Here is a 26,485-nt window from a genome sequence, read left to right as displayed (position 1 = left end):
TACAGACACTTGCTACAACATGGATGAACCTTGAAAATGATACACTAAGTGAAAGAAGCCAGGACCAAATATTGTATGATTCCGTTTATAGGAAGCATCCAGAACAGGCAAATCCACAGAGACAAAGTGGATTAGTGGCTGCCAGGTTGGGGAAAGAGGGTTGGACAGTTTCTTTTGGGGGTGGGGATGTGCTGGAATCTGACAGTGATGGCCACACGTCATTGCTGAATGTACTAACCACCAACTACCCGCTTCAAAACAGTGAGTTTTGGGCTTCCCTGGTGGCGCAGTGGTTGAGAGTCCGCCTGCCGGTGCAGGGGACGCGGGTTCGTGCCCTGGTCTGGGAAGATCCCACGTGCCGCGGAGCGGCCGGGCCCGTGAGCCATGGCTGCTGAGCCTGTGCGTCCGGAGCCTGTGCTCCGCAACGGGAGAGGCCACAACAGTGAGAGGCCCGCGTACCGCCAAAAAAAAAAAAAAAAACAACAGTGAGTTTCATGCTATGTGAATTACTGTGTCTCAATTAAAACATTTTTAAAGCATAAAGGACACAGTAACTCTTTCAAAGAAGCACAAAGTGGGAACGGATGTATATGTATGACTGATTCACTTTGTTATAAAGCAGAAACTAATAAAAAAAAAATTAAAAAAAAAAAAAAAGAAGCACAAAGAACCCGGGCACTGACAAATAGGGAAAGAGTTAGAAAAGAAAATGACACAAAAATTAGAAACGAATTTACTAAACCTGCTAATTGGTGACAAGTCTAGGAAGGATTTACCACAGTGATGGAAACAGCAAAATGCTTTTGATAAGAGAACGAACATTTCCGAAGGCGTTTTCTAGTGGGAAGGTTCGTCATCCAGGCATCAGCAGGGGTCAGAACGTCCACCGTGTGGGAAACAAGTAAATGCAAACCCATCAGGCGCTGTTGGCACAGCCCTGCCCTAAGGCAAGGTCTCCCTTCAGGCCTCTTATTTTGTGTGGCAATTTCTGGGAAGAAACAGAAAGTTGCTTAAGAACATTCCCCGCCTGGTCAGGGCTTATCAAGAACAGCCTGATGAAGCTCCCAGAAAAAAACCGATTTGGTTCCTGAGAATAACACTGCCATCTCTTCGTAAACCAGAGGTGGGAGGATACTGGTGGGGAAAGAGAACTGTTTTTAAGCACCCATGACCCCTGATGATGGGGAGGACCTGAGGCAGAAAGGCCGTGACTTCAGGTTGATCTGCAAAGCCTCCACCCTTCCCCACTGTCACATTCTCAGAGGGGTCGGGGCTGCCCGCCTCTGCAGCTGCGCTGACACTTCCATCCACCTGCTGTCCCCCAGGGTGGCCCCCTCCCCCCATCACAACCCCTCGCCCCGTCCACACTACCCTGACCCCCTCCTGGCCTCTGCAGAAGAATCCTGAACTGGGCCCTGCTCTCAGCTGTGCCCACCACCAGACCCGTCTGCAAAGCAGCCACCCCCGTCTCTAAAGCATCAGTGGGACCACATCACGCCCCTCCTGAGGCCTTCCAAGCGCCATCCACCTCGTGTCCGCCCTCCCCTGCTGGGCCAAGAGCCGGCGGTCCCTCCGAGAAGCTCCCTGCACTTCCATGTCTTTCTACCCCACGTGCTCCTGGCCCAGCGCCTCCCTGCAGCCCCTACCCTGCCCTCCCACGTGGTGTGCTCGGCACCCAGGTGTGTACAGTGGGCGCTGCTGTCCCCCTGCTGTTCCATACTGTCCTACTGATGAAGTCACTTATAAAGTCGTGGGTCACGACAGGGAGATGGCCTCGGAGAATGTTCACTCAGATACCTCAAAGCTACGCTGCGTGTGGACTAAAATCCTAACTGATGAAGTGATATTTACTGAAGCAGGGTCACAGGTGCAGGGAGGTTCCATACACTATTCTCACTACTTTTGCATGTTGACTTTTCCATATGTAAAACAAGACAGAACACCAATCCTGGCTACAGATGCAGGTCCAGTTAGAGCAAAGTCTTGGCCACAAGTGCATGCCTGGGCCTTCTGTACAAACGAGAGGACCACAGGATCATACCCTGAATTTTGTTGTCAAAAAACACATATGTGGTTTGTTCATCTTGGATTTTCTTCCACTCAATCCTGGGGTCATTTGTCTGTGAATCCGTAATGATACAAGACAGTTCCACACCTAAGGAGCGAGGGAAAAAAGAGAACTGTCAGTGAATGTGGAACAATTTTAGGTTCACTTGTATACCCAGACCCTGGCGAGCTATATGTATATTTAGGTCTGTCATATAGATTAAAAATCTAGCTAGCTCCAGGCTCCAAGAGACTTTAGTTTTAGCCAGAAAAACAATACAGATGATTAGCAAAGACTTGTATTAAAGAGAGTACACGTTCCCCCTAATACTCTGCTTGTATATAAGAACGTTCTTGGTTGTGTAAACGCAAAGCCAGGCCAGGAATCAGGTTTCAGCCAACAGAAAGCCTGCAGAGTTGCCCGTGGGCTGCTGAAGCAGTGCTTCACTCACACGTGCACTTCAGATGACTGCTGGGAGCCAGCCACCCCCAAGCCTCTTCGGCAGGACACATCCGTGTGCGTCTATCCTGCATCGGCTGCCAGATCACAAAGTGGTGCCCCTTTGCCCAAACCCTTCCTTGTACTTACTTTCAAATTCCTGTACCACTGGGTTTCGGTTGCTGGATTTGAGATTCACGGCCCCTATCAAGCAGCCTGAAGGAAAAAAGAAAAGTAAAATCAGAGACAATGCAACAATAAAAGAGCAGAGAACCCGCACTTGAGATCAGACTTTCCCTTCATGGAGGCTACAATCACTACACAGAGGATGTAAAATGTCATATTCCAAAACAAAGTCTCTTAGATACAGCAGGGTGACTGCTTTCTCTCAGTCTGACCTTCACTGGAAGGAACCCAGGAGAAAGAGAATTCTCAGAGTGCACTTTCCTTCTTAGTCCCAGAACAAAGCCCCTAGAACTTTCAAAACCTTCCTCTAAGAATGTACTTTTTAAAAAAGGATTGTAAGAGAGCTACACAACAACAGACTGGACAACCTAGAAGCAATGGACAACTTCTTAGAATCACAATTTTCTAAGACTGAATCATGAAGAAAGAAAATCTAAATAGATCACTAGTAAGGAGACTGAAACAGTAATCAAAAGCTCCCCCCAAACAAAAGTCCAGGACCAGTCAGCTTCACTGGTAAATCCTACCAAACATTCAAGGATTTGATACATGTCCTTCTCAAACTATCCCCCAAAATACAAGAGGACAGAACACTTCCTAAGGCACTTTTCAAGGCCAACGTCACCCTGATCCCAAAACCAGACAAAGATAACACACAAAAAGAAAGTGATCTCTGATGAAATAGATGCAAAAATTCTCAACAAAATATTAGCAAACTGAATACAACAATACATTAAAAAGATCATACACCATGAACAAATGGGACTTTTCCCAGGGTGGAAGGATGGTTCAACATCCACAGATCAATGAACATGATACACCACATTAACAAAATGAAGGATAAAAACCATACGAGCATCTCAGTAGATGCAGAAAGAACATTTCACAGGATTCAACACCTATTTATGACAAAACTCTCAAAAAAATGGGTATAGAAGGAAGCTCAACATAATAAAGGCCACAAATGACAAACCCACAGTTAACATCATACTCTACAGCAAGGGTCCCCAACCTCCAGGCCGCAGACTGGTAGGCCTGTTAGGAACCAGGCCACATAGCAGGAGGTAAACGGCGGGCAAGCGACCGAAGCTTCATCTTACACTCCCTATCGCTCACATTACCGCCTGACTGTTGCTCACATTACTGCCTAAACCTCTCCCTGCCTCCCCCAGTCCGAGGAAAAACTGTCTTCCATGAAACCAGTCCCCAGTGTCAAAAAAGTTGGGGATCGCTGCTCTACAGTGAAAAACTAAAAGCTTTCCTTTAAAATCGGGAACAAGGTAAGGATGCCCACTCTCACCACTCCTATTCAACACAGAAAGTCCTAGCCAGAGCAATTAGCCATGAAAAGAAAATTAAAATATCCGGGGACTTCCCTGGTGAAGAATGGTTAAGAATGTGGTTAAGTGGTTAAGAATCCGCCTGCCAATGCAGGGGACACAGGTTTGATCCCTGGTCCAGGAAGATCCACATGCCGTGGAGCAACTAAGCCCATGCGCCACAACTACCAAGCCTGTGCCCTAGAGCCCATGAGTCACAACTACAGAGCCCACACGCCACAAGTGCTGGAGCCCATGTGCTCTAGGGCCCATGCTCCGCAACAAGAGAAGCCACTGCGATGAGAAGCCCACGCACCACAAAGAGCAGCCCCCACTCGCCGCAACTAGAGAAAGCCCATGTGCAGCAACGAAGACCCAACACAGCCAAAAAATAAATTTTTTTAAAAAGAAAAAAAATTAATTAAAAAAACCCATCCAAATTGGAAAGGAAGAAGTGAAATTATCACTATTTGTATATGACATGATTTTATATACAGAAAATCCTAAAAACTCCACCAAAAAACTATTAGATATAATAAATGAATTCAGTAAAGTTGAAGGGTACAAAATCAACATACAGAAATCTGTTCTATTTCTAAACATTAACCACAAGCTAGCAGAAAAAGAAATTAAGAAAACAATCCCATTTACAACTCCAACAAAAAGAATAAAATAACCTAAGAATAAACTTTACCAAGGAGGTGAAAGACCTGTACACAGAAAACTATAAGACATTGTTCAAAGAAACTGAAGAAGTCACAAAGAAATGGAAAGACATTCTGTGCTCATGGACTGAAAGAATTAACACTGTTAAAATGTCCATATTACCTAAAGCAACCACAGATTCAATGCAATCCCTATCAACATCCCAGGGGCATTTTTATTTTTCACAGAAATAGAACAAAAAATTCTAAAATTCATATACAACCACAAAAGACCCTGAATAACCAAAGCAATCCTGAGAAAAAAAGAAAAAAGCTGGAGATATCACACTCCCCGATTTCAAACTATATTATAAAGCTTTAGAACTCAAAACAGCACGATATTGGCAGAAAAACAGATATAGCTCAATGTAACAGAATTGAAAGTCCAGAAATAAACCCACACATATATGGACAATTAATCTATGACAAAGGGGCAAACAGCATACAATGGAGAAAGGATAGTCTTCAATAAATGGTGTTGGGAAAACTGCAGAGTCACATGTGAAAAAAACATTGAAACTAGATGACTATCATATGCCATACACAAAAATCAACCCCAAATGGATTAAAGGTTGAATGTAAGCCATGAAACTATAAAACCCTAAAACACAGGCAGCATGCCTTTGACATCAGTCTTAGCAATATCTTTCTAGATATGCCTCCTCAGCAAGGGAAACAAAAGCAAAAATAAACAAATGGGACCACATCAAACTAAAAACCTTTTGCACAGCAAAGAAAACAACAAAATGAAAACACAAGCTACCAAATAGGAGAAGATATTTGCAAATCATATATCCAAGAAGGCATTAATGCTCAAAATATATAAAGAACAATTTAAAAACCCAAATAACCTGATTAAAAAATGGGCAGAGGAACTGAACACACATTTTTGCAAAGAAGACATACAGATGGCCAACAGACATGAAAAGATGTTCAACGTCACTAATTATCAGGGAAACGCAAATCAAAATCACAATGAGATATCACATTATATCTGTCAGAATGGCTGTTATCAAAAAGGCAAGAAATAACAAGTGTTGGCAAGGATGTGGAGAAAAGGAAACCACGGTGCACGTGGGTAATGTAAATTGGTGCAGCCACTGTGGAAAACAGTATGGAGATCCTCAAAAAACTAACACTAGGGGGCTTCCCTGGTGGCGCAGTGGTTGAGAGTCCGCCTGCCGATGCAGGGGACACAGGTTCATGCCCCAGTCCAGGAAGATCCCACATGCCTCAGAGCGGCTGGGCCCGTGAGCCATGGCCACTGAGCCTGCGCGTCCGGAGCCTGTGCTCCGCAACGGGAGAGGCCACAACAGTGAGAGGCCCGTGCACCACAAAAAAAACAAAAAAAAACTAACACTAGAACTACCATATGACTGAGCAATTCCACTCCTGGGTATTTATCGGAAGAAAACAAAAACACTAATTATAAAAGATATATGTACCCCTATGTTCATTGCAGCATTATTTATAGTAGCCAAGATATGGAAACAACCTAAGTGGCCATCAATGGAAAAATGGATAAAGATGTGGCATGTGTGTGTATGTGTATGTGTGTGTGGAATGGAATATTACTCAGCCATAAAAAGGATGGAATCTTGCCATTTGCAGCAACATGAATGAACCTTGAGGATATTATGCTAAGTGAAATATCAGGTGAAGAAAGACAAATACCATATGATTTCACTTATATGTGGAATATAAAAAAACAAACAAAATGACAAAATAAATGAACCAAACCAAACTATAACAAACATGCAGATACAGAGAACAGAGTAGTGGTTACCAGAGGGGGTGGGGATGGTAAAGGGGGTCAATATGGTGATGCGTGGAAAGTAAACTCTTGGTGGTAAGCTGCTGTAGTGGATACAGAAGTAGAAGTATAATGTTGTGCACACGAAGCTTATATAATGTTATAAAATCAATGTTACCTCAATAAAAAAAAATTTTTTTTAAGAATTTTCTTTTCATCATCTCCCTGACCCACATGGGCCTTCTTGTCATTCCTCCCTCCTGCCTGGTACCTTCCCCTGCAGGATGGTATGGACATTCTGGGTACAGTTACCAACCAGGTAAGAGACCACCTTGCTGGATTAGCTGTTTATCTAACCCGTGATTTCCATCCATTAAAAAGTTTGCACCAGTCTTTGGTAAAATAAGAAAAATAACAACATGGTGATTTTCATGAAGCTTAGCTGAATGAAGCTATCGATGAAATCAAAATATGCTATTTGCATGGTGATCTCTTTCAAAATTAGCACCTGACTATCCACGTGTTTAAACAACGTTGAAATCAGTTATCATGGTCTCAAAATGTCTTAGCTGATTTCTTGAAGACAAGATCAACTAGGTACATTGACCACCTACAAAATGTCATTCTTCAGCTACTTGGCCTCTAGGAGAATATGCCATCCCCAGAGAAGGCCTTCCTACATTAACCCTCATTAAGGTCCCTGGACCTCAGCTTACCACACCAGGTAAGAAAATGTAAGGACTTGTACTCTGAGCTGCAGGTCACAAAAATCCATTTTTTTATTTTTAAATCTTATTTAATGGTTCGGCTACATGTATACATTCCAAGTATATGTTTTGATGCTTTCTGTCTTATTTAGTAAGACTTCATTAGTTACAGAAGAAGCCTTAAAGAATGTAATAATAGGGATGAAAATCAGAAGTATAGGGGCTTCCCTGGTGGTGCAGTGGTTAAGAATCCACCTGCCAATGCAGGGGACACAGGTTCAAGCCCTGGTCTGGGAAGATCCCACATGCCGCGGAGCAACTAAGCCCATGCGCCACAACTACTGAGCCTGCGCTCTAGAGCCCGTGCTCCACAACGAGAAGTCACCGCAATGAGAAGCCTGTGCACCGCAACGAAGAGTAGCCCCCGCTCGCCGCAACTAGAGAAAGCCCGCACACAGCAACGAAGACCCAACAGAGCCTAAATAAATAAATAAACTTTAAAGTTAAAAAAAAAAAAAAGAAGTATAATATACCTGAACTGTCATTAGTTGCTAAAACAGTCACTTCTACTTTAGATTTCAGATCCGGGACAAGTGGCGCCTGCTCTGTTTTGTTTTGTAACCACATGCTACTCCTTTTGGGGAAACCCACCCACACTAATGCAGCCCTTTCCACTGCTCCTTCCATCCAGAAGCCCCCAGGGACCCACTAACAGAGAGGAACACGAGACGCTCTGAGTATCTACCAAGGCCACACAGGTTCCCTCTAAGGAAAATGACCTCAGACAGTCCTTTCAGTGCGATCACTGTAATTTGGGTGATGAGACACCAAAACTGTGGTCCCAAATGACTATGACCAGGGATCAGCTTCCGACCCAAAGGCCATCTAAGGGGCCTTAGAGGTAAGTCACGACAGCTTTGCCTGACTGGATAATGACAGGCCAACCCAATCTGAGGCTTTCTCTTGAGAAGTATGAAGCTGAGAGAAATAAGAGAATAAACTAGAGAGTTTACAGTCACGAGAGAAACAGCTGAAGTAGAGGCTGAGGACGCAGAGCTGGCGACAGATGACCCAGGGGACAAGAAGGGGACACTGAGGTTACTCTAGTGTCCACAAAGGTCAGATTGTCACGGGGGCCAACTCTTCACAATAAACCTCTTAGGGAAACCAAGACCACTTGTTTCTTATAACCTGAAAGAAGCTAAGGTAACACAGCCCCAGATGACGGAGATAATCACCTCTTTTCTTCCCCTGCATTGTGGCCAAGCTGAGTGCACCCCAAGGCCTGACTCTCTCCTGCCCAACCACACGAGCAAGGGCAGAGCCCGACGAAGTGATGGCTCACAGCAGCCGGGCCCTGGCTCTGCCGAGGCCCCATGCTGAGTCTCTGCTCAGCATTTCCTTCTGCTCCAAACTGTTCTTAAATGTAAAAACGGGTATGCTCCTTACTTTGCCCACCTCCAACAGCCCAGGGTCCCACTTTAAAATACAGAAGTAACTTGTGTATCAGAACAGTGTTTGTGAGGACTGGAAGCCCCAGACCAAACACTTGAAGAGGTCGTAGGTAACTCCTCCGGATATGAGCCAGTGCCTGGGCATGAGGTTCTGACATAAGCCAACCTCCTGGTGCTGTCAGAATACACTGAGGCTACATTATGTAAGACTGAGCAAAGGGTTTTTGGAAGGAAGGAGAAAAAAAAGGGAAAACCCGTTACAGCATCCATCACATGCAGCTGTTCCTCTTTAATTTCATACCAACCTTGGCTTGCCTACCAGACTCTAAGCTCTTTGGGACAATCCAGTCATTCAGCAATTTTTTATTTATTGCCTTTTATAAGCCAGATACTGGCCTAAACATGAGGGATGATACATGAATAAAAGATAAAAATCTATGCCCTCATGGAGCTTACATTCTATCAACAGTACAAAGAAACTAGTATCATACGCACTCATCTTTGTATCTTCAAATCTAGTGTGGAATGATATTTAGCAGGGACTCCAAAAGTGTTTACCGAACAAATCAATGTGCATTTTTTATGTTCTAGATTGGATCTCCTTGAGTTTTCCAGAAAATCATTGAGTTGAATTCAGTTTGCTCAGAGCTGTAATGTGGCTACTCTCTTTTTCATCTTGCCCAGGAATCCATTATTAAATCTTGGACTTAGAAGGAAACTAAGACATGTGTAGTTGTCTGTTTCTACTCACATCCTCCGAAAGAAATGTAAGACTGTCCTCTGGAGGCAGGTGTGGTAAGTTCCAAGTATATTGTGTTCATTTAATGTGACCTTGACCTAGCCTCCCCCAATGGTTACATAATTACAGCACAATATCAAAACCAGAAAACTGACGCGTGTACAGTGTATGTGGATGGCTGTACATCATTTATCACATGTGAAGATTCCTGTAACCACCACCGCAGTCAAGACACAGACCTCTTCCATCACCAAAGACCTCCCTCCTGCAGGCCCTCACCATCCCTCAGCACTGGCAACTGTTAATCTGTCCCCCACGGCCATAATTCTGTCATTTGGAGAATGCTATATAACAGGAAATACACAGTCGGTGGCCTTTTGAGGCTGACTTTTTTGTTCAGAATAAAGCCCTTTAGATCCATCCACCTTGTGTGTAATGACAGTTTGTTTCTTTCTACAGCCAAGCAGTGCTCCACACCAGGGATGCACCACACTGTGTTTAACTACTCACCCATGGAAAGGCGTCTGGGTTGTTTCCAGTTTGGGGCTATGATGAATAAAACTGCTGTGACATTTGTGCACAGACTTTCATATGAACGTAAGTTTCCTTTTCTCTGGGACAAATGCCCAAGAGCACAAATCCTCGTCGTATGTTGTGGCATGGTTAGTTGTTTAAAGAAACTAATAACTGTTTTCCAGAGTTGGGCTAGAACAAAAATTCATTGTAGGAAGGTTTTCTTTCTAAATTTTGGTTTTTAAACTTAGCAGAGTACACTGGACCACTCTGTACTACCTTTGCAACTTCCTATGAATCTATAATTATTTAAACATTAAATCATAGAACACTTCTCTATTTCTAAAATGATGATAGTGAAATCAGTATGGCATTTGGAATCGGTTGGGTATGCAAAAAACTGAAATGACAGTTTTAAAGCATTGATATTCACAATACATCAGAAATCATATATATACGTAACAACTATTTAAACTTAGATAAAAATTTTTATGTAAGGTCTCCTGAATTCTTTCAGTGAATACATCAGTTAAAAAATCAACTGGCAGGGCCTCCCTGGTGGCGCAAGTGGTTGAGAGTCCGCCTGCCGATGCAGGGGATACGGGTTCGTGCCCCGGTCTGGGAGGATCCCATATGCCGCGGAGCGGCTGGGCCCGTGAGCCATGGCCGCTGAGCCTGCGCGTCCGGAGCCTGCGCGTCCGGAGCCTGTGCTCCGCAACGGGGGAGGCCACAACAGTGAGAGGCCCGCATACCGCAAAAAAAAAAAAAATCAACTGGCATGGGACTTCCCTGGTGGTCCAGTGGTTAAGAATCCGCCTTCCAATGCAGGGGATGCGGGTTCGATCCCTGGTCAGGGAGCTAAGATCCCGAATGCCGCAGGGCAACTAAGCCTGCACACCACGACTACTGAGCTCACGCACCTCACGCGCCACAACTAGAGAGAAGCCCACGTGCCGCAACGAAGAGCCCGTGTGCCACAACTAAGACCTGACGCAGCCAAATAAATAAGTATTTTTTAAAAATTTTTAAAAATCAACTGGCGTAACCGTATTCATGACCAAAGTATATAAAAGGAATACTCGTGTGGTCATGAGTAATCTGCAGTGCATTTCACTGAACAGTAATGTCTGAGGTTTTGCTTTTGGACTCTCTAAAAAACAGCAGCAGCAGGTAGAAAGTCTGCTGTTCCTACCCAGCTGAAGGTTAGTGAACAGAGAAAATAGGAGTCAGGGTGACATCAAGATTCCCCCTTTATCAAATGTGGTTATTTTTATCTCAGGAGATTCTTACAACTGAATGTGAGACGTGAGGCTCCGCCCTTTGTACTCTCACTGCGTTTTCCACTTTTCCCACTGTCTCACCATCGTCACTATTTAACAATGTTTTTTATTCTGGTACACATACACAACATAAAATTTACCATTTTAACCACTTTTACATGTAAAACCTCAGCAGCATTAGGTACATGCACAATGTGTGCAGCCAACACCACCATCTGTCTCCACAACTTGCTCGTCATACCAAACAGAAACTCCATCCCCATTAAACAGCAGCTCCCCACTTCTTCAGAGCCCTGGCCTCTGGCAACCTCCAGGCCATTGTCTCTGGACTTGCCTACCTGACAGACCTCACAAGTGGAATCACACAATATTTGTCCTTTTATGTCTGGCTTAATTCATGCAGGATGATGCTTCCAAGGTACATCCATGTAACATGTAGCAGCATCCCATTCCCTTTAAGGCTGAATGATATTCCACTGTACGTATACAATCATCCCTCGGTACCTGCAGTGGACTGGTTCCAGGACAGCCCTCAGCTAGCAAAACCCATGAATGCTCAGGTCCTTCATATGAAGTGGCCTAGTGTTTGCATACAACCTACACAACCTCTCAGGTACTTTAAATCATCTCTAGGTTACTTATAATGCCTAATACAATGCCAATGCTATATAAAAAGTTGCCAGGGCGAGGCAAATTCAAGTGTGGCTTTTTGTAACTTTCTGGAATCTTTTTTCAAATATTTTGGATCTGCATTTGTTAAATCCATGGATATGGAACCCATAAATATGGAGTGCTGACTGTATACCATGTCTTGTTTATCCATTCATCTGTTGATGGACATTAGGTTGTTTCTACCTTTTGGCCATTGTGAATAATGCTGCTGTGAACAGTGGTGTACAAATATCTGAGTCCCTGCTTTCAACTATTTACGGTATGCACCTAGAAGCTTAATTACTGGATCATATTGCAATCCTATGTGTAACTTTTTGAAGAACTCCCAAACTTTTCCACAGTGGCTGCACCATTTTATGATCCCATCAGCAATGCAGACAGATTCGAGTTTCTCCACATCCTCACCAACATTCGTAATTTTCCTTTCTTTTTTTTTCAATAATATCCATCCTAATGGGTGTGGTGTTTGTGGTTTTTATTTGCATTTCCATAAAGGCTAATAATGCACATCCTTTCATGTGTTTATTGACCATTTGCATATCTTCTTTGGAGAAATGTTTATTCAAATCCTTTGCCATTTTTTAAATTGGATTGTTTGGGGTTTTTGTTGTTGAGTTGTAGGATCTCTTTATATATTCTGGATATTAATCCCTTGTTATATATGTGCTTTGCAAATAACTCCTCCCACTCTAAGTTGTATTTTTACTCTCTTGATAGTATACTTTGATGTACAAAAGTTTTTAATTTCAATTAAGTCCAATTTAACTATTTTTTTCTTTTGTTGCCTGCCTGTGCTTTTGATGTCACATCCAAGAAATCACTGCCAAATCCAGTGTCATGAATATCTTCCACTGTTTTCTTCTAAGAATTTTATAGTTTTAAATCATATGTTTAGGTCTTTGGTCCATTTTAATTTTTTATAAGGCAAGGATCCAACTTCATTATTTAGAATGTGTATATCCAGTTTTTCTAACATCATTTGGTGAAAAGACTGTGCTCCATTCAATGGTCTTGGCACCCTTGTCAGAAATTATTTGACTATATACACAAGAGTTTATTTCAAGGCTCTGTGTTCTGTTCCATTGGTCCATACGTCTCTCTTTATGCCAGTACCATACTGTTTTGATTACTGTAGCTTCATAGTAAGTTTTGTAATCAGCAACTGTGAGTCCTCCAACTTTGTTCTTTTTTTTTTTTCAAGATGACTTCGGCTATTCGGGTTCCCTTGAGATTCCATATAAAACTTTAGGATGGGATTTTCTATTTCTGAAAAAAAAATTGGGATTTTGATAGAGAATGTATTCAATCTGTAGATGGCTTTCCATAGTTTTAACAATATTAAGTTTTCTAATCCATAAACATGGAGTATCTTCCATTTATTTGTATCTCCTTAAATTTCTTTCAACAGTGTTTTGTAGATTTCATTGTACTATGTCTTTTACCTCCTTGATTAAATTTATTCCTAAGTATTTCATTCATTTAGATACTACTGTAAATGGGATTGTTTTCTTAATTTCCTTTTCTGATTGTTCTTTGTGTATAGAAATGCAACTGATATTTGTATGTTGATTTTGTTTTCTGTTTTCCTGTTATTAGCTCTAACAGGGTTTTTTGTTTCTTTGTTTTGTTTTTGGTGTAATCTTTAGGGTTTTCCACGTATAAGATTAAATCATCCATGAATAGGGATAATTTTATGTTTTCTTTTCCAATTTGGATAACTTTTAAATTTATTTTTGTTGCCTAATTTCTCTGGCTAGAAATTCCAATGTTATGTAGAACAAAAGTGGTGAGCTCTGGTATCCTACTCTTCTTCCTGATCTTAGGGAAAAACCTTTCGGTCTTTCACCATTAATAATGACACTGGCTATAAGGTTTTTCATAGATCTTTTATTATGTTGAAAGAGATCTCATCTTCTCCTAGTTTATTGAGTGTTTTTATTACGAAAGGGTGTTGAATTTGTCAAATATATTTCTGCATCAATTGAGATAATCATGTGGTTCTTTTCCTATATTCTATTAATACGGTGTATTACTGTAATTTTCATATGTTAAACCATTCTTGCATTCTGGGAACAAATCCCATTCATTCACGGTGTATAATCCTTTTAGTGAGTTGTGGAATTCCATCCGCTAGTATGTTTTGGAAGAATTTTGCATCAATGTTAAGGAATACTGGTCTATAGCTTTCTTGTAGTGGCTTTGCCTGGTGTTAGTATCAGGGTAATGCTGGCCTTACAGAATGAGCTAGGAAGTATTCTCTTCAATCTTTGGGAAGAGTATGAGAAGGACTGGTATGAATTCTTTAAATGTTTGGTAGAATCCATCAGTGAAACCATCAGGTCCAAGCTTTTCTGTTTTTAATTACTGTAGTTGTATTCAGATTTTCTACTTCTTAATGACTACATTTTGCTAGATTTTATGTTTTTAGGAATTTGTCCATTTCATCTAGGTTATCCAACTTGTTGATATATACTTGTTCATAGCACTGTCTTATAATCCTATTTATTTCCATAAAATCAGTAGTTATAGCCCCACTTTCTTTGCTGATTTTAGTAATTCAAGTCTTTTTTCCTTACTGAATCTAGTTAAAGGTTTGTCAATTTTGCTGTTCTTTTCAAAAAAGCAACTTTTGTTTTCATTGACTTTTCCCTACTGTTTTTCTTTTCTCTTTTTCATTAACCTCTGCTCTAATCTTTATTAATTCCTTCCTTCTGCTAGTTTTGGGTTTAGTTTGTTCTCCTTTGTCCAGTTCCTTAAGGTGTAAGATTGTCACTGATTTGAGATATTTCTTTCTTTTTTTTTTTTTTTTTTTTTGAAATTTACATGTCTTAGTACTGCTTTTGCTGAATCCCATTAAGTTTTGGTACATTGTGTTTTCATTTTCATTTTCTTCAGGTATTTTCTAACTTCTTTGACCCATTGGTTAAGAGTATGTTGATTTCCATGTATCTGTAAATATTCTAGTTTCCTTCAGTTATTTACTTCTAACTTCATTCCACTGTGATGAGAAAAGATACTTAATATGCTTAAAATTTTTTTTAATTAAGATTTGTGTTTCGACCTAATATATGATCTATCCTAGAGAATGTTCCATCTGCACATATGGAAAATGTGTATTCTGCTGTTTTGGGGTGTAGTGTTCTGTATGTTAGGTCTGACTGGTCCATATTGTTCTTCAAGCCCTATATTTCCTTATTAATCTTCTATCTTGTCTATCTGTTATTGAAAGTAGGGCACTGAAATGTCCGATTATTATTGTAAAACAATCTGTTTCTCGTTTCAATCCTCTCAATGTTTGCTTCATATATTATGGGGCTTAGATATTTCATGCATATGTTTATAATTGTTATGTTTTCTTGGTGAATCAATATACATTGTCATTCTTTGTCTCTTGTAACAGTTTTCTGACTTAAAGTCTACTTTGTCTGATATGAGTATAGCTACCTCAGCTCTCTTTTGGTTATTATTTGCAAAGAATGTCTTTTTCCATCCTTTCACTTTACCAACCTATTTGTGTTTAGGTCTAAAGTGAGTGTCTTGTAGACAGCATAAAGTTGGATCACATTATTTCATCCATTCTGCTAATCTCTGCCTTTTGACTGGACAGTTTGATCCATTTTCATGTAATTAACTGATAAAGGACTTACTTTTGCTATTTTGCTACTTGTCTTCTGTGTATATTATTCTTTTGTCCCTCATTTCATCCATTACTGCCTTCTTTTGTATTTTGTTGATTTTTTTTGTACTGACACATTTTGATTCCCTTCTCATATCCTTTAGTGTATACTCATGATAACCAAACTTTGTGGTTATCATGAGGATTATCATAACATCCTAAAATTACAACAAACTTGAATTGATACCAATTTAATTGTATACAAAAACTCTACTGTCCTACCTTTTATGTTATTAAAGACACAAATTACATCTTTATACATTGTGTGCCTTATCAATAACGGATTTATCTTTTAAATTCTGCAGAAATAAAAAGTGCAGTTACAAACCAAAATTATAATAAGACTAGCATTTATATTTGTCCATTAATTACCTCTACTGGAGATCTTTAGATCTTCATGCAGCTTTGAGTTACTGTCTGGTGTTGCTTCATTTCAACTTGAAGGATTTCCTTTAGCACTTTTTGTAGGCAGGGCTAGTGGTCATGAACTCCCTCGGCTTTTGTTCTTCTGGGAATGTCTTAATTTTTCCCTCATTTTTGAAAGTCAGAGTTGCCAGATATAAAATCTTCTGCTTACAGTGTTGTTGGTGGGGTTTTTTTCTTTCAACACATTAAATCTTTCATCCCACTGTCTTCTGGCATCCAACATTTCTGATGAGAAATCAGTTTAAGATCTTGTTGAGTATCCCCTGTACGTAATCTTGCTGTTTTCAAGATTCTCTTTGTCTTTAGCTTTTGACTGTTTGATTATGATGTGTCTCAGGGTGGGTCCTCTTGGGTTTATCCTACTTAAGAGTTCACCGAGCTTCTTGGATTTGTAGATAAATGCCATATATCAAATTGGGGGAGTTTTCAGCCATTATTTCTTCAGATAACCTTTCTGCCTCTCTCTCTCCCTCTTCTCCTGGGACCCCCATAAAACATATCTTGGTCAGCTTGACAGCACCCCACAATTCCCTTAGGCTCTGTTATGGGGTGAATTGTGTCCCCCTGCCACCCAAATTCATATATTGAAGCCTTCACCCCCAGCAACCCAGAATGTGACTATATGTGGAGATAGGGTCCTTAAAGAGGTAATAAGTTAAAATGAGGCTGTTAGGGGCCCTAATCCAATCTGACTAGTGTTCTTATAAAAATAGGAGATTAGGACACATAGAATGACGTGTGTGCAGAGGAAAGACCATGTGAGGACACAGCAAGAAGGTGGCCATATGCAAGCCAAAGAGAAGCCTCAGAAGAAATCAACTCTGCCAATATCTTGATCTTGAACATCTACCCTCCAGAACTGTAAGAAAATAAATTTCTGTTGTTTAAGCCACTCAGTCTGTGATATTGTTATGGCAGCCTAGCAAACTGACACAGGCTCTGTTCACATTTCTCCATTATTTTTCCTCTCTTCTCCCAGACATGATAATTTCAGTGTTCTTATCTTCTAGTTCACTGATTCTTTTGCCTGCTCAAATAAGCTGTTTATCCCCTCCAGTAAATTTTTCATTTCAGTTACTACACTTTTCAGCTCCAAAATTTCTTTTTGATTCCTTTTTATAACTTCTCTCCTTATTGATACTTTGTTGCTCATATAATGTTTTCCCTTAGTCTGAGCATATTTAAGATAATTTGTCTTTGTCTAGTAAGTCCAATATCTGGGCCTCCTCAGAAACTGGGACAGTTTCTGTTCATTCATTTTGCTCTTTTGAATGAACCACGTTTTCCTGTTTCTTTGTAAGCTTTGTGATTTTTTTTTTTGTTGAAAACTGGGCATCTGACTACTATAAAGCAGTTTCTCTGGAAATCAGATCCTCCTTACCCAGAGTTTGCCGTGTGTGTGTGTGTGTGTGTGTGTGTGTGTGTGTGTGTGTGTGTGTTCAAAATTATTATTGTTGAAGGCTGTAGGAGTCCATTTGTTTTGAGTTCCAAACTTTTTTCTCAAACACTATTTCCTTTCAAGCGTGATCACTGAGGTTCCTTTACCTCATCTTCAAATAACATTCTGATTAAGATTCCCTTGAATGCCAAGAGCTAAAACAAACAAAAACACTGAGAGGGAGAGAGGGAGGGAGAGAGGGAGGGAGAGAGGGAGGAGCCCCCTCTCCCAAGTCTTTGCAGACTGGCTCTGTAGGTACTCCTTCACCTCTCAGCTAGGCTTGCTCAGAGGGTAGGGGTCACCTTGAGATGCGATGTGGTTGCTTTTGTCCTACCTTCCCCGTCTCACCACAGTTTCTCTCCTGAGCCTCAGATGGCCTATTGTGTGCCTCCACCAGAACCTCTTCAGGCAGTTGTGGGTTTGTCATCCCCTTGGAGCTCTGACAAGCAGTGCCTGCTGCCTTTCCCACCTACATCCCAAAGAGACGAAGACAAGCCCCTCGTCTCGGTCCTTCCGGTGTCCCCAGGCGGGTGAGAACAATGGACACAATCATTTGCACATAGGGTTTGCTGTGCTCCCTCCAATGTGGTGGGAGGAGGGGAGGAGGCTGTGCTGGGTAGACGGTGGGGCGAGGTTGAGAAAATGTCTCAGGAAACTTTCCTACCATTCTGAAGATCTTGTTGTCTTGATCAGGTATTTATGTGGTTGCTATAAACCTTCGACTGTTTCCAGATCTCCTACACAGTTGGTTCGGCTCCTGTTTGTTTCTCCAATGTTTCTGTCGGGGAACAAGGGCCTGGAGTTTCCTATTCTACCTCTTCCTAATTTCACTGCAGGTGAAAATTGCTGCTTTTTTTCTTTTTTATTTCAGCCATTCTTATGCATCTCCAATTCCCTACCGCCATACCTGAGATGCAAGAGTTTCTGGAAATGTTATTGACTGTGAGGAAGAGAGACACGGTTTCAACAGAATATGATAAATGTCACAAAGAAGCCTACAGAGCACAATGAAGCTGGCCGGAGAACCAGGATCCAAGCCCAGGACTGTTCAACTCACCATCTTTGCTCTTTTGGTGTCACTTCTGACAGTGCACCTCTCACTGTAAGTTGGGAAACTGGCAGGTTTGGTTTCCATGATTTCCCAGGATTCACTGCTTCAAGTAGGACTGACAAATGTGTTGTCAACACAGAAGAACTAGGTGGTCTAGTCCAGGACAGAGGACTGATCCAATCAGTCTTGGGGTTGTAATTTCATTTTCAAAGCTCTTCTATATGCTAAAGCTATGAACTACTATCAAGAATCTGGGCCTGGGGTAGAGTGAAGGGTGGGAGGAGTGAACGGAGGGAGGGAGGGAAGAAGGAAGGAAGAAAAAGAAGGGAGGAAAGAAGAAAAGAGATCCAAGGAACAGCAAGTCTGCTAATCACCCCTTCATTATACACCAAAGCTTCTGAATTAGAAGGGCTACCATCATCTCTTGCCAGGACGATGCCCTCCTGACTGGTCTTCCCAATTCTACGGTTGCTTCTCTCAAGTGAACTCTTCATGTACAGCTATGGTAGATGAAAGGCTCTTGGTGCTGCAGCCAGGAGTCACTGCTGTGCCTCTGAGGTGGGAGAGCCAACTTCAGGACACGGGTCCACAAGAGACCTCCCAGCTCCACATAATATCAAGCGGCGAAAATCTCCCAGAGATCTCCATCTCAACACCAGCACCCAGCTTCAGTCAACGACCAGCAAGCTACAGTGCTGGTTACCCTATGCCAAACAACTAGCAAGGCAGGAACACAACCCCACCCATTAGCAGAGGTTGCCTAAAATCATAATAAGTCCACAGGCACCCCAAAACACACCACCAGACGTGGACCTGTCCAGCAAAAAGACAAGATCGAGCCTCAACCACCAGAACACAGGCACTAGTCCCCCCCACCAGGAAGCCTACACAACCTACTGAAACAACCTTAGCCACTGGGGACAGACACCAAAAACAACGGGAACTACGAATCTGCAGCCTGCAAAAAGGAGACCCCAAACACAGTAAGATAAGCAAAATGACAAGACAGAAAAACACACAGCAGGTGAAGGAGCAAGATAAAAACCTACCAGACCTAACAAATGAAGAGGTAATAGGCAGTCTACCTGAAAAAGAATTCAGAATAATGATAGTAAAGCTGATCCAAGATTCTATTTCCAAGATCCATAATCTTGGAAATAGAATAGACAAAATGCAAGAAACAGTTAACAAGGACCTAGAAGAACTAAAGATGAATCAAGCATCGATTAAAAGCACAATAAATGAAATGAGAAATACTCTAGATGGGATCAATAGCAGAATAACAGAGGCAGAAGAACGGATAACTGAGGTGGAAGATAAAATAGTGGAAATAACTGATGCAGAGCAAAATAAAGAAAAAAGAATGAAAAGAACAGAGGACAGTCTCAGAGACCTCTGGGACAACATTAAACGCACCAACATTAGAATTATAGGGGTTCCAGAAGAAGAAGACAAAAAGAAAGGGACTGAGAAAATATTTGAAGAGATTATAGTTGAAAACTTCCCTAATATGGGAAAGGAAATAGTTAGTCAAGTCCAGGAGGCACAGAGAGTCCCATACAGAATAAATCCAAGGAGAAATACACCAAGACACATATTAATCAAACTGTCAAAAATTAAACACAAAGAAATCATATTAAAAGCAGCAAGGGAAAAACAACAAATAACACACAAGGGAATCCCCATCAGGTTAACAGCTGATCTCTCAGCAGAAACTCTACAAGCCAGAAGGGAGTGGCAGGACATAATTAAAGTGATGAAGGAGAGAAACCTGCAACCAAGATTACTCTACCCAGCAAGGATCTCATTCAGATTTGATGGAGAAATTAAAACGTTTACAGACAAGCAAAAGCTGAGAGAGTTCAGCACCACCAAACCAGCTTTACAACAAATGCTAAAGGAACTTCTCTAGGCAAGAAACACAACAGAAAGAATATACCTACAATAAGAACCCAAAGCAATTAAGGAAATGGGAATAGGAACATACATATCAATAATTACCTTAAATGTAAATGGACTAAATGCTCCCACCAAAAGACACAGATTGGCTGAATGGATACAAAACCAAGACCCATATATATGCTGTCTACAAGAGACCCACTTCAGACCTAGAGACACATACAGATTAAAAGTAAGGGGATGGAAAAAGATATTCCATGCAAATGGAAACCAAAAGAAAGCTGGAGTAGCAATTCTCATATCAGACAAAATAGACTTTAAAATAAAGACTATTAGAAGAGACAAAGAAGGACACTACATAATGATCAAGGGATCGATCCAAGAAGAAGATATAACAATTGTAAATATTTATGCACCCAACATAGGAGCACCTCAATACATAAGGCAAGTACTAACAGCCATAAAAGGGGAAATCGACAGTAACACACTCATAGTAGGGAACTTTAACACCCCACTTTCACCAATGGACAGATCATCCAAAATGAAAATAAATAAGGAAACACAAGCTTTAAATGATACATTAAACAAGATGGACTTAATTGATATTTATAGGACATTCCATCCAAAAACAACAGAATACACATTTTTCTCAAGTGCTCATGGAACATTCTCCAGGATAGATCATATCTTGGGTCACAAATCAAGCCTTGGTAAATTTAAGAAAACTGAAATTGTATCGTTTCCGACCACAATGCTATGAGACTAGACATCAATTACAGCAAAAGATCTGTAAAAAAATACAAACACATGGAGGCTAAACAATACACTACTCAATAACGAAGTGATCACTGAAGAAATCAAAGAGGAAATTAAAAAATACCTAGAAACAAATGACAATGGAGACACGACGACCCAAAACCTATGGGACGCAGCAAAAGCAGTTCTAAGGGGGAAGTTTATAGCAATACAATCCCACCTTAAGAAACAGGAAACATCTCGAGTAAACAACCTGACCCTGCACCTAAAGCAATTAGAGAAAGAAAAACAAAAAACCCCCAAAGTTAGCAGAAGGAAAGAAATCATAAAGATCAGATCAGAAATAAATGAAAAAGAAATGAAGGAAACGATAGCAAAGATCAATGAAACTAAAAGCTGGTTCTTTGAGAAGATAAACAAAATTGACAAACCATTAGGCAGACCCATCAAGAAAAAAAGGGAGAAGACTCAAATCAATAGAATTAGAAATGAAAAAGGAGAAGTAACAACTGACACTGCAGAAATACAAAAGATCATGAGAGACTACTACAAGAAACTCTATGCCAATAAAATGGACAACCTGGAAGAAATGGACAAATTCTTAGAAATGCACAACCTGCCAAGACTGAATCAGGAAGAAATAGAAAATATGAATAGACCAATCACAAGCACTGAAATTGAAACTGTAATTTAAAATCTTCCAACAGGGCCTCCCTGGTGGCGCAAGTGGTTAAGAGTCCGCCTGCCGATGCAGGGGATACGGGTTCATGCCCCGGTCTGGGAGGATCCCATATGCCGCGGAGCGGCTGGGCCCGTGAGCCATGGCCGCTGGGCCTGCGCATCCGGAGCCTGTGCTCCGCAACGGGAGAGGCCACAACAGTGAGAGGCCCACATACCGCAAAAAGAAAAAAAAAAAAAAAATCTTCCAACAAACAAAAGCTCAGGACCAGATGGCTTCACAGGCGAATTCTATCAAACATTTAGAGAAGAGCTAACACCCATCCTTTTCAAACTCTTCCAAACAATTTCAGAGGAAGGAACACTCCTAAACTCATTCTACGAGGCCACCATCACCTTGATACCAAAACCAGGCAAGGATGTCACAAAGAAAGAAAACTACAGGCCAATATCACTGATGAACATAGATGCAAAAATCCTCAACAAAATACTAGCAAACAGAATCCAACAGCACATTAAAAGGATCATACACCATGATCAAGTGGGGTTTATTCCAGGAATGCAAGGATTCTTCAATATATGCAAATCAATCAATGTGATACACCATATTAACAAATTGAAGGAGAAAAACCATATGATCATCTCAATAGATGCAGAGAAAGCTTTTGACAAAATTCAACACCCATTTATGATAAAAACCCTGCAGAAAGTAGGCATAGAGGGAACTTTCCTCAACATAATAAAGGCCATATATGACAAACCCACAGCCAACATTGTCCTCAATGGTGAAAAACTGAAACCATTTCCACTAAGATCAGGAACAAGACAAGGCTGCCCACTCTCACCACTCTTATTCAAACTAGTTTTGGAAGTTTTAGCCACAGCAATCAGAGAAGAAAAGGAAATAAAAGGAATCCAAATTGGAAAAGAAGAAGTAAAGCTGTCACTGTTTGCAGATGACATGATACTATACATAGAGAATCCTAAAGATGCTACCAGAAAACTACTAGAGCTAATCAATGAATTTGGTAAAGTAGCAGGATACAAAATTAAGGCACAGAAATCTCTGGCATTCCTGTACACTAATGATGAAAAATCTGAAAATGAAATTAAGAAAACACTCCCATTTACCACTGCAACAAAAAGAATAAAATATCTAGGAATAAACCTACCTAAGGAGACAAAAGACCTGTATGCAGAAAATTATAAGACACTGATGAAAGAAATTAAAGATGGTACAAATAGATGGAGAGATATACCATGCTCCTGGATTGGAAGAATCAAGATTGTGAAAATGACTCTACTACCCAAAGCAATCTACAGATTCAATGCAATCCCTATCAAACTACCACTGGCATTTTTCACAGAACTAGAACAATAAATTTCAAAATTTGTTTGGAAAAACAAAAGACCCCGAATAGCCAAAGCAATCTTGAGAACGAAAAACGGAGCTGGAGGAATCAGGCTCCCTGACTTCAGACTATACTACAAAGCTACAGTAATCAAGACAGTGTGGTACTGGCACAAAAACAGAAAGATAGATCAATGGAACAGGATAGAAAGCCCAGAGATAAACCCACGCACATATGGCCAACTTATCTTTGATAAAGGAGGCAGGAATGTACAGTGGAGAAAGGACAGTCTCTTCAATAAGTGGTGCTGGGAAAACTGGACAGGGACATGTAAAAGTATGAGATTAGATCATTCCCTAACACCATACACAAAAATAAGCTCAAAATGGATTAAAGACTTAAATGTAAGGCCAGAAACTATCAAACTCTTAGAGGAAAACATAGGCAGAACACTCTATGACATAAGTCACAGCAAGATCCTTTTGGACCCACCTCCTAGAGAAATGGAAATAAAAACAAAGATAAACAAATGGGACCTAATGAAACTTCAAAGCTTTTGCACAGCAAAGGAAACCATAAACAAGACGAAAAGACAACCCTCAGAATGGGAGAAAATATTTGCAAATGAAGCAACTGACAAAGGATTAATCTCCAAAATTCATAAACAGCTCATGCAGCTCAATAGCAAAAAAACAAACAACCCAATCCAAAAATGGGCAGAAGACTTAAATAGGCATTTCTCCAAAGAAGATATACAGACTGCCAACAAACACATGAAAGAATGCTCAACATCATTAATCATTAGAGAAATGCAAATCAAAACTACAATGAGATATCATCTCACACCAGTCAGAATGGCCATCATCAAGAAATCTAGAAACAATAAATGCTGGAGAGGGTGTGGAGAAAAGGGAACACTCTTGCACTGCTGGTGGGAACGTGAATTGGTACAGCCGCTATGGAGAACAGTATGGAGGTTCCTTAAAAAACTAAAAATAGAACTACCATATGACCCAGCAATCCCACTACTAGCCATATACCCTGAGAAAACCATAATTCAAAAAGAGACATGTACCAAAATGTTCATTGCAGCTCTATTCACAATAGCCCGGAGATGGAAACAACCTAAGTGTCCATCATCGGATGAATGGATAAAGAAGACGTGGCACATATGTACAATGGAATATTACTCAGCCATAAAAACAAATGAAATTGAGCTATTTGTAATGAGGTGGATGGACCTAGAGTCTGTCATACAGAGTGAAGTAAGTCAGAAAGAGAAAGACAAATACCATACGCTAACACATATATATGGAATTAAAAAAAAAAAGTCATGAAGAACCTGGGGTAAAACGGGAATAAAGACACAGACCTACTTGAGAATGGACTTGAGGATATGGGGAGGGGGAAGGGTAAGCTGTGACAAAGCGAAAGAGAGGCATGGACATATATACACTACCAAACGTAAGCTAGATAGATAGTGGGAAGCAGCCGCAGAGCACAGGGAGATCAGCTCGGTGCTTTGTGACTGCCTGGAGGGGTGGGATGGGGAGGGTGGGAGGGAGGGAGATGCATGAGGGAAGGGATGTGGGAACAGATGTATATGTATGACTGATTCACTTTTTTATAAAGCAGAAACTAATAAAAAAAATAAAAAAGAATCTGGGCCCTATTTTTAATACTCTTATTGACTTTCAGTGTGATTTTGTACCCCTCATTTTTTCCAACTATAAAATATTATTAGAAACTCTTTACCCTTCTTTCATCAATAACTGATGATAAATAAACATTTAGAAGAGGGATCATTTATTATCAGTTATTATTATATTTGCTTTATAGGAACCAACATTCTTCTAGTGGCCCAAGGAACAGTAAGTTTCATACTCAATGGCTTTAGGCCTGAGGCCAGAAAATATATTAACCCTGGATACCATGAGTGGAATAATACAAATGAGAATTCCAAGAAAATTCAATACAACGTGTAAGACACGAGAAGGAGAGACAGGCTAAAAAAGAAAAAGGAAAGAAAGAAGGGGAACAAGAGGAACTGAAAAGGAGAGGACTGAAAGGCAGTGAAAAAGAAAAAAAAAAGAAAACATCAAAGTGATGATTCCTGACTTTACACTAAATCCAGAAATTCTAAATTTTTGAGCATCAAAATATGCTTGAATTCATAGCTGGCAAAGGCTGTTGGTCTTCTGGCTCGATGGTGTTTAATCCCAGCTGGGGTACAGATCAGTTCTGAGGATGCAGACACTGGGGTCCACTCCTGGGAGGCCCATCTCTGCAAGTGAGCAGAGATGACAAAGGATTTATGAAACCACACAGAATGGCATTTCCAACTATGTTAAGGAGAAAACCTGACCTCAAGCTGGTGTGTTCTCCAGCTGATAATAATTACAAAAATATACCAGCTCAGTGCTGAGCCAAGGCTAAAACCCAGGAGGGAAATCTTTTTTTTCCTTTCTTTTTTCTTTTCTTGTAAATAACACCCAAAAGGCTCTGATTTTATTTTTACAAGCAAAAAATACCACCACTTGGCTCACCGTGAGAACTGATATGTGCTTTCTGCCCGGAGGTACCTCATACCAACCGAACAGCCACGCTGCCACACACCGGGGCAGGGAGGGCTGGGTCAGGAGCTGAGGACGCGTGCGGGGACAGGATGGCCAGCCTCGTGGGTCTCTCTTCCTGTTGTTGTCCTCTGTGCCCTTCTTCATGTTATTCTAGGAGCAGCAGTGGTCACTCTATTCTCCACTGGGCCTACTTGTTTGAAAAATATTAAACTAAGTTGTACCTCCAGAGGCATCATGCTTTGAAGTGGCTTATTACTATGGCGTTATTTATTCTTGAAAACACATCCATCAGAGGTGGCACAGTCCAGGGCTGGGGACAGAGGTGAGGATGATTCCGACTCCTTCCTCAGCTCACCCTTCAAGATGATGAGGGTTAGTGGCATTTCCAAGTTACGAAGCAGCAGCTAAGGCACTGGCCTCAGTGGAGGATGCAGCTTGTCCTCTAGCTCATCCTTAAACTCAGTCCAACACTCTTCCCATTTTACTGTACTGTCTACAGTTCCTTCTTTTCCCTGTGACTCCGTGAAAGAATTCATTAAAATGCGGTTGGGAGCTTCCCTGGTGACGCAGTGGTTAAGAATCCACCTGCCAATGCAGGGCGACATGGGTTGGAGCCCCGGTCCGGGAAGATCCCACATGCCGCAGAGCGACTAAGCCCGTGCTCCACAACTACTGAGCCTGCACTCTAGAGCCCACGTGCCACAACTACTGAAGTCCGCGCGCCTAGAGCCCCTGCTCCACAACAAGAGAAGCCACTGCAGTGAGAAGCCCGTGCACAGCAACAAAGACCCAACACAGCCAAAAAAAAAAAGAAAACGCGG

The 26,485-nt window shown here is 41.2% G+C and overlaps 1 protein-coding gene across 1 annotated transcript in view; it reads right to left on the bottom strand.

The window, feature by feature from the left end:
• JAM3 (junctional adhesion molecule 3) overlaps positions 1–26,485 on the bottom strand; it is a 65,989-nt gene that overhangs the window by 6,838 nt on the left and 32,666 nt on the right. The window contains exons 2-3 of the mRNA XM_060104512.1: positions 2,636–2,701; positions 2,042–2,155 (exon numbers count right to left, since the gene is read on the bottom strand). Coding sequence (XP_059960495.1) covers positions 2,042–2,155; positions 2,636–2,701 — 180 coding nt within the window. The remainder of the gene's footprint in view (positions 1–2,041; positions 2,156–2,635; positions 2,702–26,485) is intronic.

Source organism: Mesoplodon densirostris, chromosome 7 (assembly GCF_025265405.1).
Source record: "Mesoplodon densirostris isolate mMesDen1 chromosome 7, mMesDen1 primary haplotype, whole genome shotgun sequence".
Classification (NCBI taxonomy): Eukaryota; Metazoa; Chordata; class Mammalia; order Artiodactyla; family Ziphiidae; genus Mesoplodon; species Mesoplodon densirostris.
This window is presented reverse-complemented; position numbering and strand designations above follow the sequence as displayed.